Below are 13517 nucleotides of genomic sequence, written 5' to 3'. Positions count from 1 at the left end.
GTAGTACGATACATTCTCTGTCGAGTCGCCTGGGTTTTGGTCACACTGTTTTGCCCGTCGTATCCTTGGCAGGAATCCATCCAGATGAATTCCAAATGCCCGTGGTATCGTCGGCAATTTTACCACGTTACCGTTCCGATTTACCATCGTATCTTCGGCAAACCTGGTATGAAGTGCTGTGTGATAGCCTTCGGCTGCCAGGATCTTGTCTTAAGTTTTTTATTATGATCACGTTGGCTTCATTCATGTCGTAGGCCTTGGCAATGTCAACTTTCCTTTCCCCTTTCTTCTTCCTCTCGATACTTTCTAGCTTGGTGGCCTGAGAGAGGTGCCGACGCTTCTTGGGGTTCTCAGAAGGCTTCCTAGGCATCGTGAGTGGGGTAAAATGCAGTAACAAGGGCAGAAAATGCAGCAAGAAAAAAGCACCTTCCAATGCAATTATGCGACTGAGTGGCTCTGTGGCGGGAGAAATGTAAACAAAACATCACGTGACACAAGAAGCGTTTTTAATTGGGCGGCATCATGATCACGTCACGATAGCAGGTGGGGAAGGCTACTTGATCAGAAGTTTTGATTGGCTGTCAGCATCACAGGAACGTCCAGTATGACCGTGTTGGACCGGGGGCGATCGTGCTAGAGGCGAACTCTGTGGATTTCGCCCACTTCTCGGAGCTCCGTGCGTGTTATGCTAATGCACCCATGTTACAGTAATTAAATTGTATTAAATCGTACTAATTTTTTGCTCTCCGTGCTCGACGTGAATCGTGCTGGACAAACGTGTGTTGGACGCGTATATATATATATATATATATATATATATATATATCTAACTATCTATTGCCAGACGCTTCAATCCCGTTTGGGGTGGCCACAAAAATATCCCCTCCACGTCACCATGTCCCCCGCCATTTCACTGCCTTGCTCCCAAGGTCATTAAGTGTGACCTTAGGGTTAAGGGACTGAACAGGGAGGCTGCAATGGATCGTGCAGCGTGGAGAGCCCCCATTAGGTGACCAACGCCGACACATGCAAGCATGTTGGAGCCTTTAAAAATGAAACGAAACAAAACGAACCATCCCTCCATCTCATCCTCGGCCTCCCCCTCCCTCTTCCCCCCTCCACCTCACTCACATACACTCTCTTCATCAGTCTTTCACCCTCCATCCTCTCCACATGGCCAAACCACCTCAGTGTGTTCCTCATACCGCTTCCTATCACATCCACATACACACCACAACGCTCCTTTATATCCTCATTCATCAGCCTGTCTCTCCATGTGACTCCAAAGGCTCCTCTTAAATAACTCTTTTCCACTGCTCTCACTCTTGACTTGTGTCCTTCCAACAATGTCCAAGCTTCCCTTCCATACATTAGGGTTGGTATCACAATACTGTCATGTAATAACTTTTTTACTTCCATGCTCACTTCCCTGTTTCTTATCACTGCTTTCAAGGAACCAGCAACCTTTCATCCCTGCTGTACACTTTCAAGCACTTCACCCTCCAAACCTCTATCCTTACTCATCACACTACCCAAGTACTTAAACATACTCACATTTTCCAATTCCTCACCATCCAACCTCGCTGTACATTCACTGACTTCACCTCCCTCAAAGACCATCACTTTACTCTTCCCTACATTCACCTTTAGATTCCGTTTCTTACACAGTCTCCCAAACTCAACCACCAGGCCTTGTAGCTCCTCTTCATCTTCACTCAACAACACAGTATCATCTGCAAACAACAGTACAGGGAGTTTCCAAAAACTATCCTCTCTCATCAGGGCCACTCCAACATCCACTACCCTACCTTGTACCTCTTTTATTACCCCATCCATGTACACATTGAACAACCATGGAGACATGACACATCCCTGTTTCAACCCAACCTTCAAAGAGAAAAATTCACTTAGTTCACCATCCACACGCACTGCAGCCTTATCACCATCGTACATACTCTTCACAGCATTCAACAACTTCCCATCTACTCCATATATTCTTAATACTTTCCACAATCCTTGTCTATCCACCCTGTCATATGCTTTCTCCAAATCCATGAAAGCCGCATACAACTTCTTTCCCTTCTCTAGAAACTTCTCCACTAAAGCTCTAAGAATGAATATTTGATCTACACAACCTCTTCCCTTACTAAAGCCTCCCTGTTCTCCAACTAATTCCTCTGTTCTCTGTCTAACTCTGTCAATAAGTATCCTACCATACACTTTTCCTATTATACTAAGAAGACAAATGCCCCTATGATTACCACACACTTCTTTTTCCCCTTTTCCTTTGTACAAGGGAATAATTATATCTGACTTCCAATCCTCAGGGACACTACCTTCCTCCCAGGCCAATCTGCACATCTTCCACATCCATTCTACTACCATCTCTCCTCCAATGCTTCAGCATTTCACCACACACTCCATCAATTCCTGGGGCTTTCCCCAATTTAACTTTCTTCATTGCTTCCACAATTTCTATCCTCTGATTTTTTCCTGTCTTCTCACCTCCCTCCTTCTCCCAGCCATTCCCCAGCCACTTATGCTCACATTACTTCCATCCTGTATGTTCAACAATTCCTTAAAGTGTTCTCTCCATCTGCTCACTTTTTCTCCCTTCTCCACTAGTAATCTACCATTTTCATCTTTCACTCCCTGCTAACTTCACTTCCATCCTGTCTTACTCTCTTCAACTCTTTCCAGAACATTTTCTAACAATCCCTCCACTATACACTCAAATTCCTTCCAAATTCCTCATCCACTCTCTTCTTACTCTCTCTTACTAATCTTTTCACCTCTCTCTTTCTTTCTACATATAACTCTCTCTTTCGCCTCTCAACTTCTTCCACGGCCCTATTTCTCATCCACTCATTGTATGCTTTCTTCTTTTGTGCCACAACCTGTCTCGCCTCTTCAGTCCACCACGCTGTTCCTTGCATCCCCTTCCGTCTTCTCTTCCTCCCACACACCACATCACATGCTGCACATATTTCTCCAGTAAATATCCTGCACACACCTTCCACATCCCCCATCTGCTCCAATTCATATTTGCCCAATCGTTCCTTCACTTCTCTCTTATACTCTGCTTTTTTCTCATCCTCTTGTAACCTTTCCACTCTCCTTGCAACTACTCCTTCCTCTCGTCTTCCCCTTCTATTTCTCCATCTTACTTGGATCCTAATTCTGGCCACCACCAAGTAGTGGTCAGAGAGTCCACTCCCCCAACCTCTATAAGCTCTTGCATCCATTACACATCTTCGCATCCTTTCATCCACACACACATAAACAAATGTTGCCTTCCTTTCATTCAGTTCACCACCCACCCTTCTCACCACTCGCCATGTATACCTGTCCACTCCCCCAACCTCTATAAGCTCTTGCATCCATTACACATCTTCGCATCCTTTCATCCACACACACATAATCAATCGTTCCCTTCCTTTCATTCAGTTCACCACCCACCCTTCTCATCACTCGCCATGTATACTTGTGGATCATTTTATGCCTGAAGAGGATATTGGCTATCACCAACCCCCTCCCTGCACAAATGTCCACTAATGCACTCCCATTCTCATCTATCTCAGCAGGCACACCCCACTCACCAACTATTCCATCCACCTTCACATTCACTACTTTACCATTCATATCACCGATCAAAAACACTCTCTCATTCCTTCCAAACTTTTCCATGCACACTTCCACATTTGTCCAGAACTCTGCTCTCAATCTGCTAGCACGATCTTGTGTTGGCGCATACACACACACACAATCGCCCACATTTGTATTCCAACTTTCAACCTTACCCACACAATCCTTGACCCAAGTGATCCATACTGTCTTATGCTCTTCTTCCATCTTTTACTCACAACTATACATACTCCCTCTTTTGCCCTCTCATTCTCACCTACTCCTGCACATATACCCCATCCATACTCCCATTCTCTCACACTCTCACCTCTCCATTTTGTTTCAGTTATTCCACATACATCCACTTTCGCACCCTCAAGCACCTGATTCCTCCCAGTTCACCTGTTTACAATTGAAGTCACCCATTAAAATTATATTGTTGCTTTTCTCAATATTTTTCTGTACATAAATAGCCATATCTGACAACATTTCCTGGTATTCATCATCACTCCATGCTCTTGTCTTAGGAGGAACATACACTACCGCCATATCTCTCTTGCTATTCTCTCGAGTTACTAATTTCATATTTATCACTTCGACCCTGCCTTCTCCCATTTCCATGGTATCAACATTTATGGTGTTCTTCACTGCTATCATCACTCTTCCTCCTGTTTTTTCTTTTCTGTCTCTTCTCCACAGTTTGTATTTACCTCTCCCATATGAACATCAATATCTTCTCTTAACTTGGTCTTGACAAAGCACATAACATCAGGTTCACGTACCCTCAAAAAGTCATCGATTTCTAGTCTTGCCGATATTAAACCATCAACATTAGTATATGCCACCTTCACATTATTTTTGATGTGTGTGTGTGTGTGTGTGTGTGTGTGTGTGTGTGTGTGTGTTTATATTTATTATAGGACTGCAGTTCTCATGAAATCTGATAAATTACAGTTTAGCACAACATCAATGATTTCTTCACATTATTCCACTGTAATATCAAAGGATGGCCAGTCAATAATATTATTATCTTAATTTCCTGCACCTCACCGTGGGAAGTACTCTGGTCCAACCCTAGCGTTGTGGTTTCCACCACAAACAGGTGCCAGATTTCTACATGGTGTATGTGCTCTACTGCAACTGTAGGATGGCTTCACAGCAGTGGCTTACCTGTGGTTGATGGCTCTGATTGGACAGATGAACTGAGACTAAGCAAAACAACTGAACAGAAAAAATCTAGAAATATAGGATGACAAAGATACTGATAATACTTGCAAATGATTGGTTATTCTAAAAACAGATGAATGACTGTAACACTATTAGGTGGTAAACAATGCTGGCTGGATTACAAAATGGGAATTTTACTGTGCACAGTATGAACTGTAGTAGTGACACAGCTTGGAGAAATGAGGGGTACCATAGAAAGGGATTTTGCAGTAGGGTAGTGAGCAAAGTAGTGGAGATGGAGTTTGCGGTGGTGAAGGAGTAATGATAGGATGAGGTGGTGGACATAAAACAGTGTCTGGATACTGGTGGTGGACTCACTTCAGGAGGCCCTGCACCTCTGCCATGGCCTTCTCACACTGCATCTTCAGACTCTCGTAATCACGTGAGGACCCTAGGCTCTTCTCCGCAAGCGATACACTTCCTTGTTTCGTTAGAGTTCCTGGCAATCAAAGACTGTGTTAGATACTTTCTTCAAACCATGATACGTTGCAGCAATTCATCATTGGTTACAATGTACCTATGTGGAAATGATGTAACCCCTAATTATTCATTCATTTTCATTCATTGCCAGACGCCATGTATCCCACACAGGTTGGCCAAGGGCTTAGAGTTAATTGTTTTACAGGGAGGGTCACTAATCCTCCACCAACCCCACTTGAATATTTTAATGCAGTACTCATCAGTGTTTCTACAAACTGCTGAGTTAGGTTAAAATAATTATAGTAAAGGATAAATTTAAGCATAAAACATTAATGTTTCAAAATCTAACACAATCATAAGAATGAAAAAGATATATACAGCAGTTCAACTGGTATTTAATTTTGTCTTGAGGAGTAATTTCATATATCTTCATTAAATGGAAGGAACCATAAGCATTTTCTAGCAATAACAACTGACTCTAACCTCTATAATAAGCTTAACAAAATCTCTGGCACCGAGAACTGAACAGGAAAACTAAGACAGCACTTAATCTCCCTGTTCCTAATTTCTACCACTATCCCCTTCGAATCACCAAGCTAAGCCAATCTTTGTTGACTGATGGAAAACCTCTGGGTCAGTAAACTGGTTCCACACACTTCATGACCACAAAATTCACTGTCTCAGCAGATCCATATCAGAAAGCTGAAGCTCAACCATCAGTTCCTCTATTTCCAGCAAACAAAATCACCATCAATGAGAAAAACCATGACACAGTAGAAACAAGTGGAGCAAAAGTCTTGAGTTCACAACCACAATTTTCCATGCTCCAAGGCAGACAAGGGAGAGGTAGATTACTTTGAGAAAATTCCATCTACATCTTTTTTGGAAGATTCCTGTCAGATACCAAAGGGCTGAGCTTGCATCTCAGAGTCACCAACTGAGTACCAAGGGACAAGAGTCATCCTCTTGTTCTGATTCATCTCTGAATCAACATCTTCCAGCAACTAATCAGGCAGCACCAGTTTCCCCATCACACCCCAGTATCTCCAATCAGCAGCATGAGTCATATCTTGCTGTCTGGTAAAGCAGTGGGGCCTGCAGCTGAGCAGACTACTACTGTGGACTTTGATACCACTCCAGAGAAGACAGTGCTCCGGATAACACTGCTTCAACCAACACTCATACCTACACCAACATCCACTAAAAACCCTTACTGTAGACATGTGAAATTATCAGCACTTGCTCACAAACACAATGACTAATGGTCACTAACTAATGGTAGTTAACACATACACACACATGCACACCCTCACACATGCATGCTTGTACACATCCTTGATGGACTCTCTAATTGGATACTAAATGAATACAGAGAACAACTGGCAGACATGATTCAAGGCTTAATTGTGTGTTCTCTAGAAGAAGAGAAAAAGCATTGGGAATGGAAGAGGGCAAATGTGGTACCAATTTACAAGGAGGGAATATGAAAGAACTCCTTAATTACAGACCAATGTCCCTGACCAACATGGTCACAAAATTATGCAAGAGAATCTTGGAAGACAGGTAGATAAAATATCTGGAGGAGATGGATATTTTGGCAGAAAGCCAGTTTGGATTCAGAAATGGATGGTCGTGTGTCTCTAATTTGATGAGCTTCTACTCAAGGGTCATTGATGTGCTAAAGGAGAAAGAGATGGTAGGGTGGATTGTGTGTACTTAGATCTAGAGAAAGCTTTTGACAAGGTACCCCATAAGTGACTAATGTGGAAATTGGAGCACACAGGAAGATTGAAGGGGAACCTCTTGGAGTGGATGTGAGACTTCATAAGACAGCGACAGATAAGGACAGTAGTAATGGACAACATGTTAGAATGAAGAGAAGTAACAAATGGAGTCCCACAGGGCTCGGTGCTTGCGCCTGTAACATTCCTGATTTGCATAAACGACATGGCTGATGGAACAAACAGTTATGGAAATCTGTTTGCAGATGATGCAAAGATCATCAGGAAAGTAGAAGTTGAAGAGGACTGTAAAATGCTGCAGGAAGATCTGGACAGGATTTATGATTTGAAGCAGGGTATGGGAAATGAAATTCACTTCAAAAAAATGCAAAATATTGGAAATGGGTAAAAGTACTAAGAGGACATCACTGAATTAATTGATGCGAAAGGAACCAATCACAAAAGCAAGAGAAGAGAAAGACCTAGGAGAGTTGGTCCAGGATAATTTGTTGCCTGAAAAACACATTAACAAGATTGTCAGAAACACATATGAGCTCTTGATAAACATAAGAGTGGCATTTCAATACAAGGATGAGGATATGATGAAAAAATTGACAGTGGCTATGATCCACCCCAGGTCAGAATATGCGGCAGTGGTGTGAGAGAATACAATGAGCAGCAACCAAGATTGTCCCCAGCCTGGCACATCAGTTGTGCAAGGAAAGACTAGAAAAGCTAGGTCTACCTTCTTTATAAGAACAAGAAAGGGGTGACAGGATTGCAGTTTTCAGTGCCATAATGGGAGTAGACAAAATTGATAGATCTGTTTGTATGGGATGGGGGAGCAACAAGAAGACATGGAAAGAAATTGAAAAAGACAAGTTGTTTGAGGGATATCAAAAAATACTGTTTTTCATATACTGTAGATGCATTGACCTGTGGAACAGCCTGGACAAAGAAAGTCCAAAGCAAAGTTTGACTGGTTGAGACGAAGAGACAGGACCCCATGAGTGTAGCTCATTACCTGTATATCACAACTAGATAAATACGACTATGTAAACACACACACACACACACACACACACAAACACATACCATATATAGGCCTTGATTGCAAAAAACACATTTTGAGCAGAATCATAAACCCTTACCAGTACCTAAAACTGAGATGCGCGGTAAAATCCTCAGGCTGAAACCACCTCCAGCCACTAACAATTAAAAACACATGGTGATGAGTGCCAACATGGCAACCACACTTTGCTTCCTACCCCTCTCTCATGCATCCACACAGTGCTTCCTCACCCGGTCTCCAAGTGTCCTTGACCTGCTGCCCTATGCATCTGTATCCTGCATGATCACCATAAAGTGCTAGGGTTTGTGTGTAATTTGTACACGTGATGGCATCAACTACTCCCACACAACCTGCCAGTGGACCTGTGTGTGGAAGGGCCCAACAAGTTCCACTGAATTTAGACAAGAGAATGGAGATACTGAGGTGACTTGCTGTTAATGGATATGTGACAGACACAGCAAATTTTTAAAATACTGATGAAGTGACCTTTAAGACTGAGGAAGAATAAGGACAATATCCTGCAGACTACAGAACTTAGTGGTGGTGAGGATAAGTCACACTGGTGGTATGTGCGAAATACTGAGTTACTGAAACAACAGAACATGGTGAATAAGCACATTTGTGTGCAACGTGAGGCAGACATTCTGGAAAATTGCGCAAGTATCAGGTTCACAACATGTGAAGTGTACACAATAAAGTGGCCAGTGATGTGAATTGGGAACCTACCTCCTTTCACTGCCAGTGGGGGGTGGTTTGCAATGCTTTGTGCAAATGAGCAACTGCATCATGCTAGTGTTCTAGGTGAGACTGTGGGTGCAGATGCAGCCGTGGCCAAAGGTTCTTCAGGAAAGCAGCAGAGGTATGGGGCTACAGTTTATCCCAAGTGTTCAACAAGAACGAAACTGGGCTATCATGATACTGCCTACCCTCTACCACCTTCCTGACAAAGGAGTCAAAGGCATGAGGCTACAAAGCATCAAAGGAGCCAGACATTGCTACTGTGTATTAATACAACCGAAGATACTCCTGCGATCCAAAAAGATGTTTGCCTGAGGGCACTACAGTAAGATATGCGAAAGACTAACAGCGCACTAGATGCACAAAGCAAAGGTTGAGCCACTGTCTCATCAGTATTGGAGAGGTTAAATAACATTTTCGTATAGTGTGCAGAGAGACACTGCCATGAAAAAAATCCTGCCTTCGAAGTCGCCCATATCGTGGACAACTGTCCAAGGCATTCAACAAGACGGGTTAGTTGGCTGACACTCAGGAGTGCAAGTGTTTTTTTGGCCCCCCAAACACTACGAATGTTATTCAGGTATCTGATCAAGAAATACAGCGATCCCTTGATTATTGCACACTTGATTACAGCAATTTTTGTTACCACTGCAAGATGAAAATCTGCACTCCTGCTGTTATTGCACATTTTTTGGCTTAAAAAAAATGGTTATTGTGCACCTGAGCTGGTTTCTGTTGACAATGATGTGCAGTATCTGTGGTTTCTGATGGCTATGAGAGATTCAAAGACGAGACCCTACTTCAGAAGTTAATCCCAAGTGGTGGGGGCCACTAACTTTCCAGCCCTTTGCCTCAGACCCCCTTATCTCAAGCCCACCTCAGGCATCCCTAAGATATGTGTTTCTTCCTTACTGAACCACTTTCTATTACTTTCTATTAACCTAACCATGCCTTTGTGTGTGTTTCTGAGACTTACCATGACAATATGTATGTATGTATGCATATATTTAGTGGGTATAAATTGTTGTAAAAGGGAAAATTTGGGTTAACGAGTGGGGTGCCCAGTACCAACTAAGATAAATCCCTTATGTTCTGTGCTTTCATTATTGTGTGCAATTTTGTTGTCAAGCACTAGGCTTGGTGCCGATTATGTACTATAACCAAGGGGACACTGTAACTGCAACTTTTAAAGGACTATACTACTTGAGCAAACTTGGGCTGTCTGGACATCGCTACTCCTCACCCTGCCCTAGGGTGGGAAAGGAGGTCTAGATGATGATGATGATGATGATGATGATGATGATGATGATGATGATGATGATGATGGTGATGATGATGATGATGACTACTCCAAAACCTATGAGATGATGAGGCAGGCTACTGACTTGGGAGCTGAGATGGCTGATCTCGTCTCAGGGCCTGATGCTGACACAGATCAGTGTTGATGGAAAATTGTAATGCAATTCTGGTGTTATTACAAAATTTATGATGCACTTAAGCACACTGTGGAGGCACAGAGAAACATGGGAAAGGATAGTATGTGGCATCATGGGTGGCATATGTTCCTGCCTCATGGTTTTTCAGCTGTGTTGGCCAATCCTAGAGTTGATGCACTGAGGCAGGTGGCAGAATTGGCCAACTCAATGGCAGAGGAAGGATTCACAGACATTGTCAGGGAGGACATTCTGTAGTTGGTCTACGCCACACAGAACATGGCAGTTGATGAGATTATAGAAGTGGAGCATGAGAGGCCATTCACACGACAGGAAGAGCCACGGGAAACAAACACTGCTGCTACCATGTGGAGGATGAAAAGGCCAATTAACGGCAGCTTAGTAGAGTCCTGGAACTTCCTGATCAACACAAAAATTTGTTAATGGCCATGGTTCCCAGCACCAACAGACTACAGGCTATGCAAGCTGAAACTGATCAGCTCCTACATGCAGAGAATGAGCAGCTAATACACAAAATCAGTGAGTCATCTCAACAACTTATCACTGTTTACCTTACTCCTGCCCAGTCCCTGACTTGTGACCAGCCATCTCAGTCCCCACGTCCTAGCACGTCTGCACCATCAGGTTCGCCAACTCTAGCCTCTGACAATGAGGGGGTGAGCGAGTTTCAGGGTTTTGAGGCCTAGCCTCAGCCCTTGAGTGGTTAGAGGCACTGCACACTCCCCCTCCACTAGCCCCTCAGCCTTGGATACATCCAGCCTCAACACCTAAGCTACACACCCGCACCTCTAACAGCAAGACAAAAATCCCACTTACATACCCAATTTTACCTCGTACTTCACCATATGATATGCCTAATGATGCTCCTACTGTTTCTGTACTTCCTGCAGTGTTACAGTATATCACAATGCAACTGGGGGTGAAATTTTTCAAGAAAGTCAGAAAGGGAATTCAGTGAAAATTTAAAAATTCCTTTCTGTGCTTCTGATAGTGTATATCAGGTAGGCAATTGGTGAGCGGAAAATTTTCAAGAGGGTCGAAAAGGGGACTCTGGGAAAATATAAAATTTTTTTAGACACATTAGTTAAATAATAATGGTTCCTGTGTGATGATATCCACAAATCAATTTGTGCAGTATTTTCCAATGATACATTAGCCATGTTAAATGAGGTACACTATATATATACTGTATATATATATATATATATATATATATATATATATATATATACAGTAATCCCTCTAATATCCGAACGCCCAATATCCGAACATCCCCACTAACCGGACATAATCCTCCTGGGATCCAATATTCCCAAAATGGGCCAAAAACTGCAAAAAATTCGAAAAAAATCTGACTTTTTTCCCTCCCATAATTTGAAATTCCCGCCTGGCGCCAAACAGCTGTTACACCATGGTCCCTTCACCCCTTCCTTCCTCCCCCTCCCCCCTCCCCTGTCAGGTTGCCATTTGGTATTTTTCATTACCAAGTGTGGGCCAATTTGGTAATGAAAAATTCGTTTGGTAATGCATTAGAATAATGCATTACCAAATGGATTTTTCACATGTATGAGGATACACAGGATGGAGATGGTGGATTGTTTGTTCTCTCTGATTAATCTGCTACCCTACATAGTGTGAAAATAATCAACATGGTGTTAGTTATAAGGAGAGTGATTACATGTATTTCCACTTGTATATATAATTAGTGAAGAATATATGCTAGCTTTACGAATTTGGTAATGAAAAGTTATATTTGACAATGAAAGTTGAGGAGATTGGTAATGTGGCTGTTGCGATCTGGCAACTCTGTTACCCCACCAACATCAACAGTCACAGCTTAACTCCGATGGAGAGCAGATACTCATAACAGTGCAAGCCACAGGTGCTTGTTTTTTGTGAATAAACAGTGAATAAACTGCAATACCTTGCCACTAGAACACACAGGAATTTAGAGTGTTGTGCAGTGTTAAGAAATTAGAATTTAGAGTGCAGAGGATTAACTGTGGACTGCAAACTGGCGGTTCAAACCAGTCCAAGACCAAGGGACTTGTAAGTACCCAGAATGTTTAATATTGTATGAACTCACCTCTAAAACCTCATTTTATGGTTCTTTTGCATTTATTTCAGTCTTTTATGTCCCTTATTGGTGTGATTTGGGTCTTAAATAGGTGCTATGCATGTCCAGAGGGAGTTGTATAGGTGTTTTTCAGAGTTAGGGTCCGTAAGTACTAGTCCATAAGCTGGGGCCCAATATCCGGACAGGACCACTATCCGGACCTGCCTATGGCTCTATTGATCCGGATATTGGAGGGGTTACTGTATATATATACACAGTACCCTCGTGTCCAACATGCGTTAGTCCAGCAAGATTCAGGTCCAGCACGGAGAGCAAATAATTAGTATTATTTAATACGATTTAATTACTGCAACACGAGTATGTTAGCATAACACGCACAGAGCTCCAAGAAGTGGGCGAAATCCGCAGAGTTCACTTTAGCACGATCACCCCCAGTCCAACACGGTCATATTGGACATTCACATGATGATGATAGCCAATGAAAACTTCTGATCAAGTAGCCTTCCCCGCCCGCTATCGTGACGTGATCGTGATGCCGCCCAATTAAAAACGCTTCTGGTGTCACGTGATGTTTTGTTTAAACTTCTTCCGCCACAGCGCCACTCAGTCGCATAATTGCATTAGAAGGTGCTTTTTTTTGCTGCATTTTCTGCCCTTGTTACTGCATTTTACCCTGCTCACGATGCCTAGGAAGCCTTCTGAGAACCCTAAGAAGCGTCGGCACCTCCCTCAGGCCACCAAGCTAGAAAGCATCGAGAGGAAGAAGAAAGGGGAGAGGAAAGTTGACACTGCCAAGGCCTACGACATGAATGAAGCCAACGTGAGGACCATAAAAAACCAAGACAAGATCCTGGCAGCCAAAGGCTATCACACAGCACTTCATACCAGGTTTGCCGAGGATACGATGGTAAATCGGAACGGTAACGTGGTAAAATTGCCGACGATACCACGGGCCTTTGGAATTCATCTGGATGGATTCCTGCCGAGGATACGACGGGCAAAACAGTGTGACCAAAACCCAGGCGACTCGACAGAGAATGTATTGTACTACAGCATTGAACATTTAGCCTGACACTGAATACATATTAATATTTTAGAATAAATATCAATCGTTTTGAAACCCTTCTTATCGGCGTGTGTACCAGTTTATAAACAAAGTTGCCTCTCCTTATTCTCTGCCGAGT

The 13517-nt window shown here is 42.9% G+C and overlaps 1 protein-coding gene across 1 annotated transcript in view; it reads right to left on the bottom strand.

The window, feature by feature from the left end:
• Dlg5 (MAGUK family member discs large 5) overlaps positions 1-13517 on the bottom strand; it is a 409368-nt gene that overhangs the window by 231552 nt on the left and 164299 nt on the right. Inside the window, exon 4 of the mRNA XM_080276235.1 lies at positions 5170-5290. Within this exon, the coding sequence (XP_080132361.1) occupies positions 5170-5290 (121 nt within the window). The remainder of the gene's footprint in view (positions 1-5169; positions 5291-13517) is intronic.

Source organism: Coenobita brevimanus, chromosome 64, assembly GCF_032717465.1.
Source record: "Coenobita brevimanus isolate Jiangsu-jjx chromosome 64, ASM3271746v2, whole genome shotgun sequence".
Classification (NCBI taxonomy): domain Eukaryota; kingdom Metazoa; phylum Arthropoda; class Malacostraca; order Decapoda; family Coenobitidae; genus Coenobita; species Coenobita brevimanus.
This window is presented reverse-complemented; position numbering and strand designations above follow the sequence as displayed.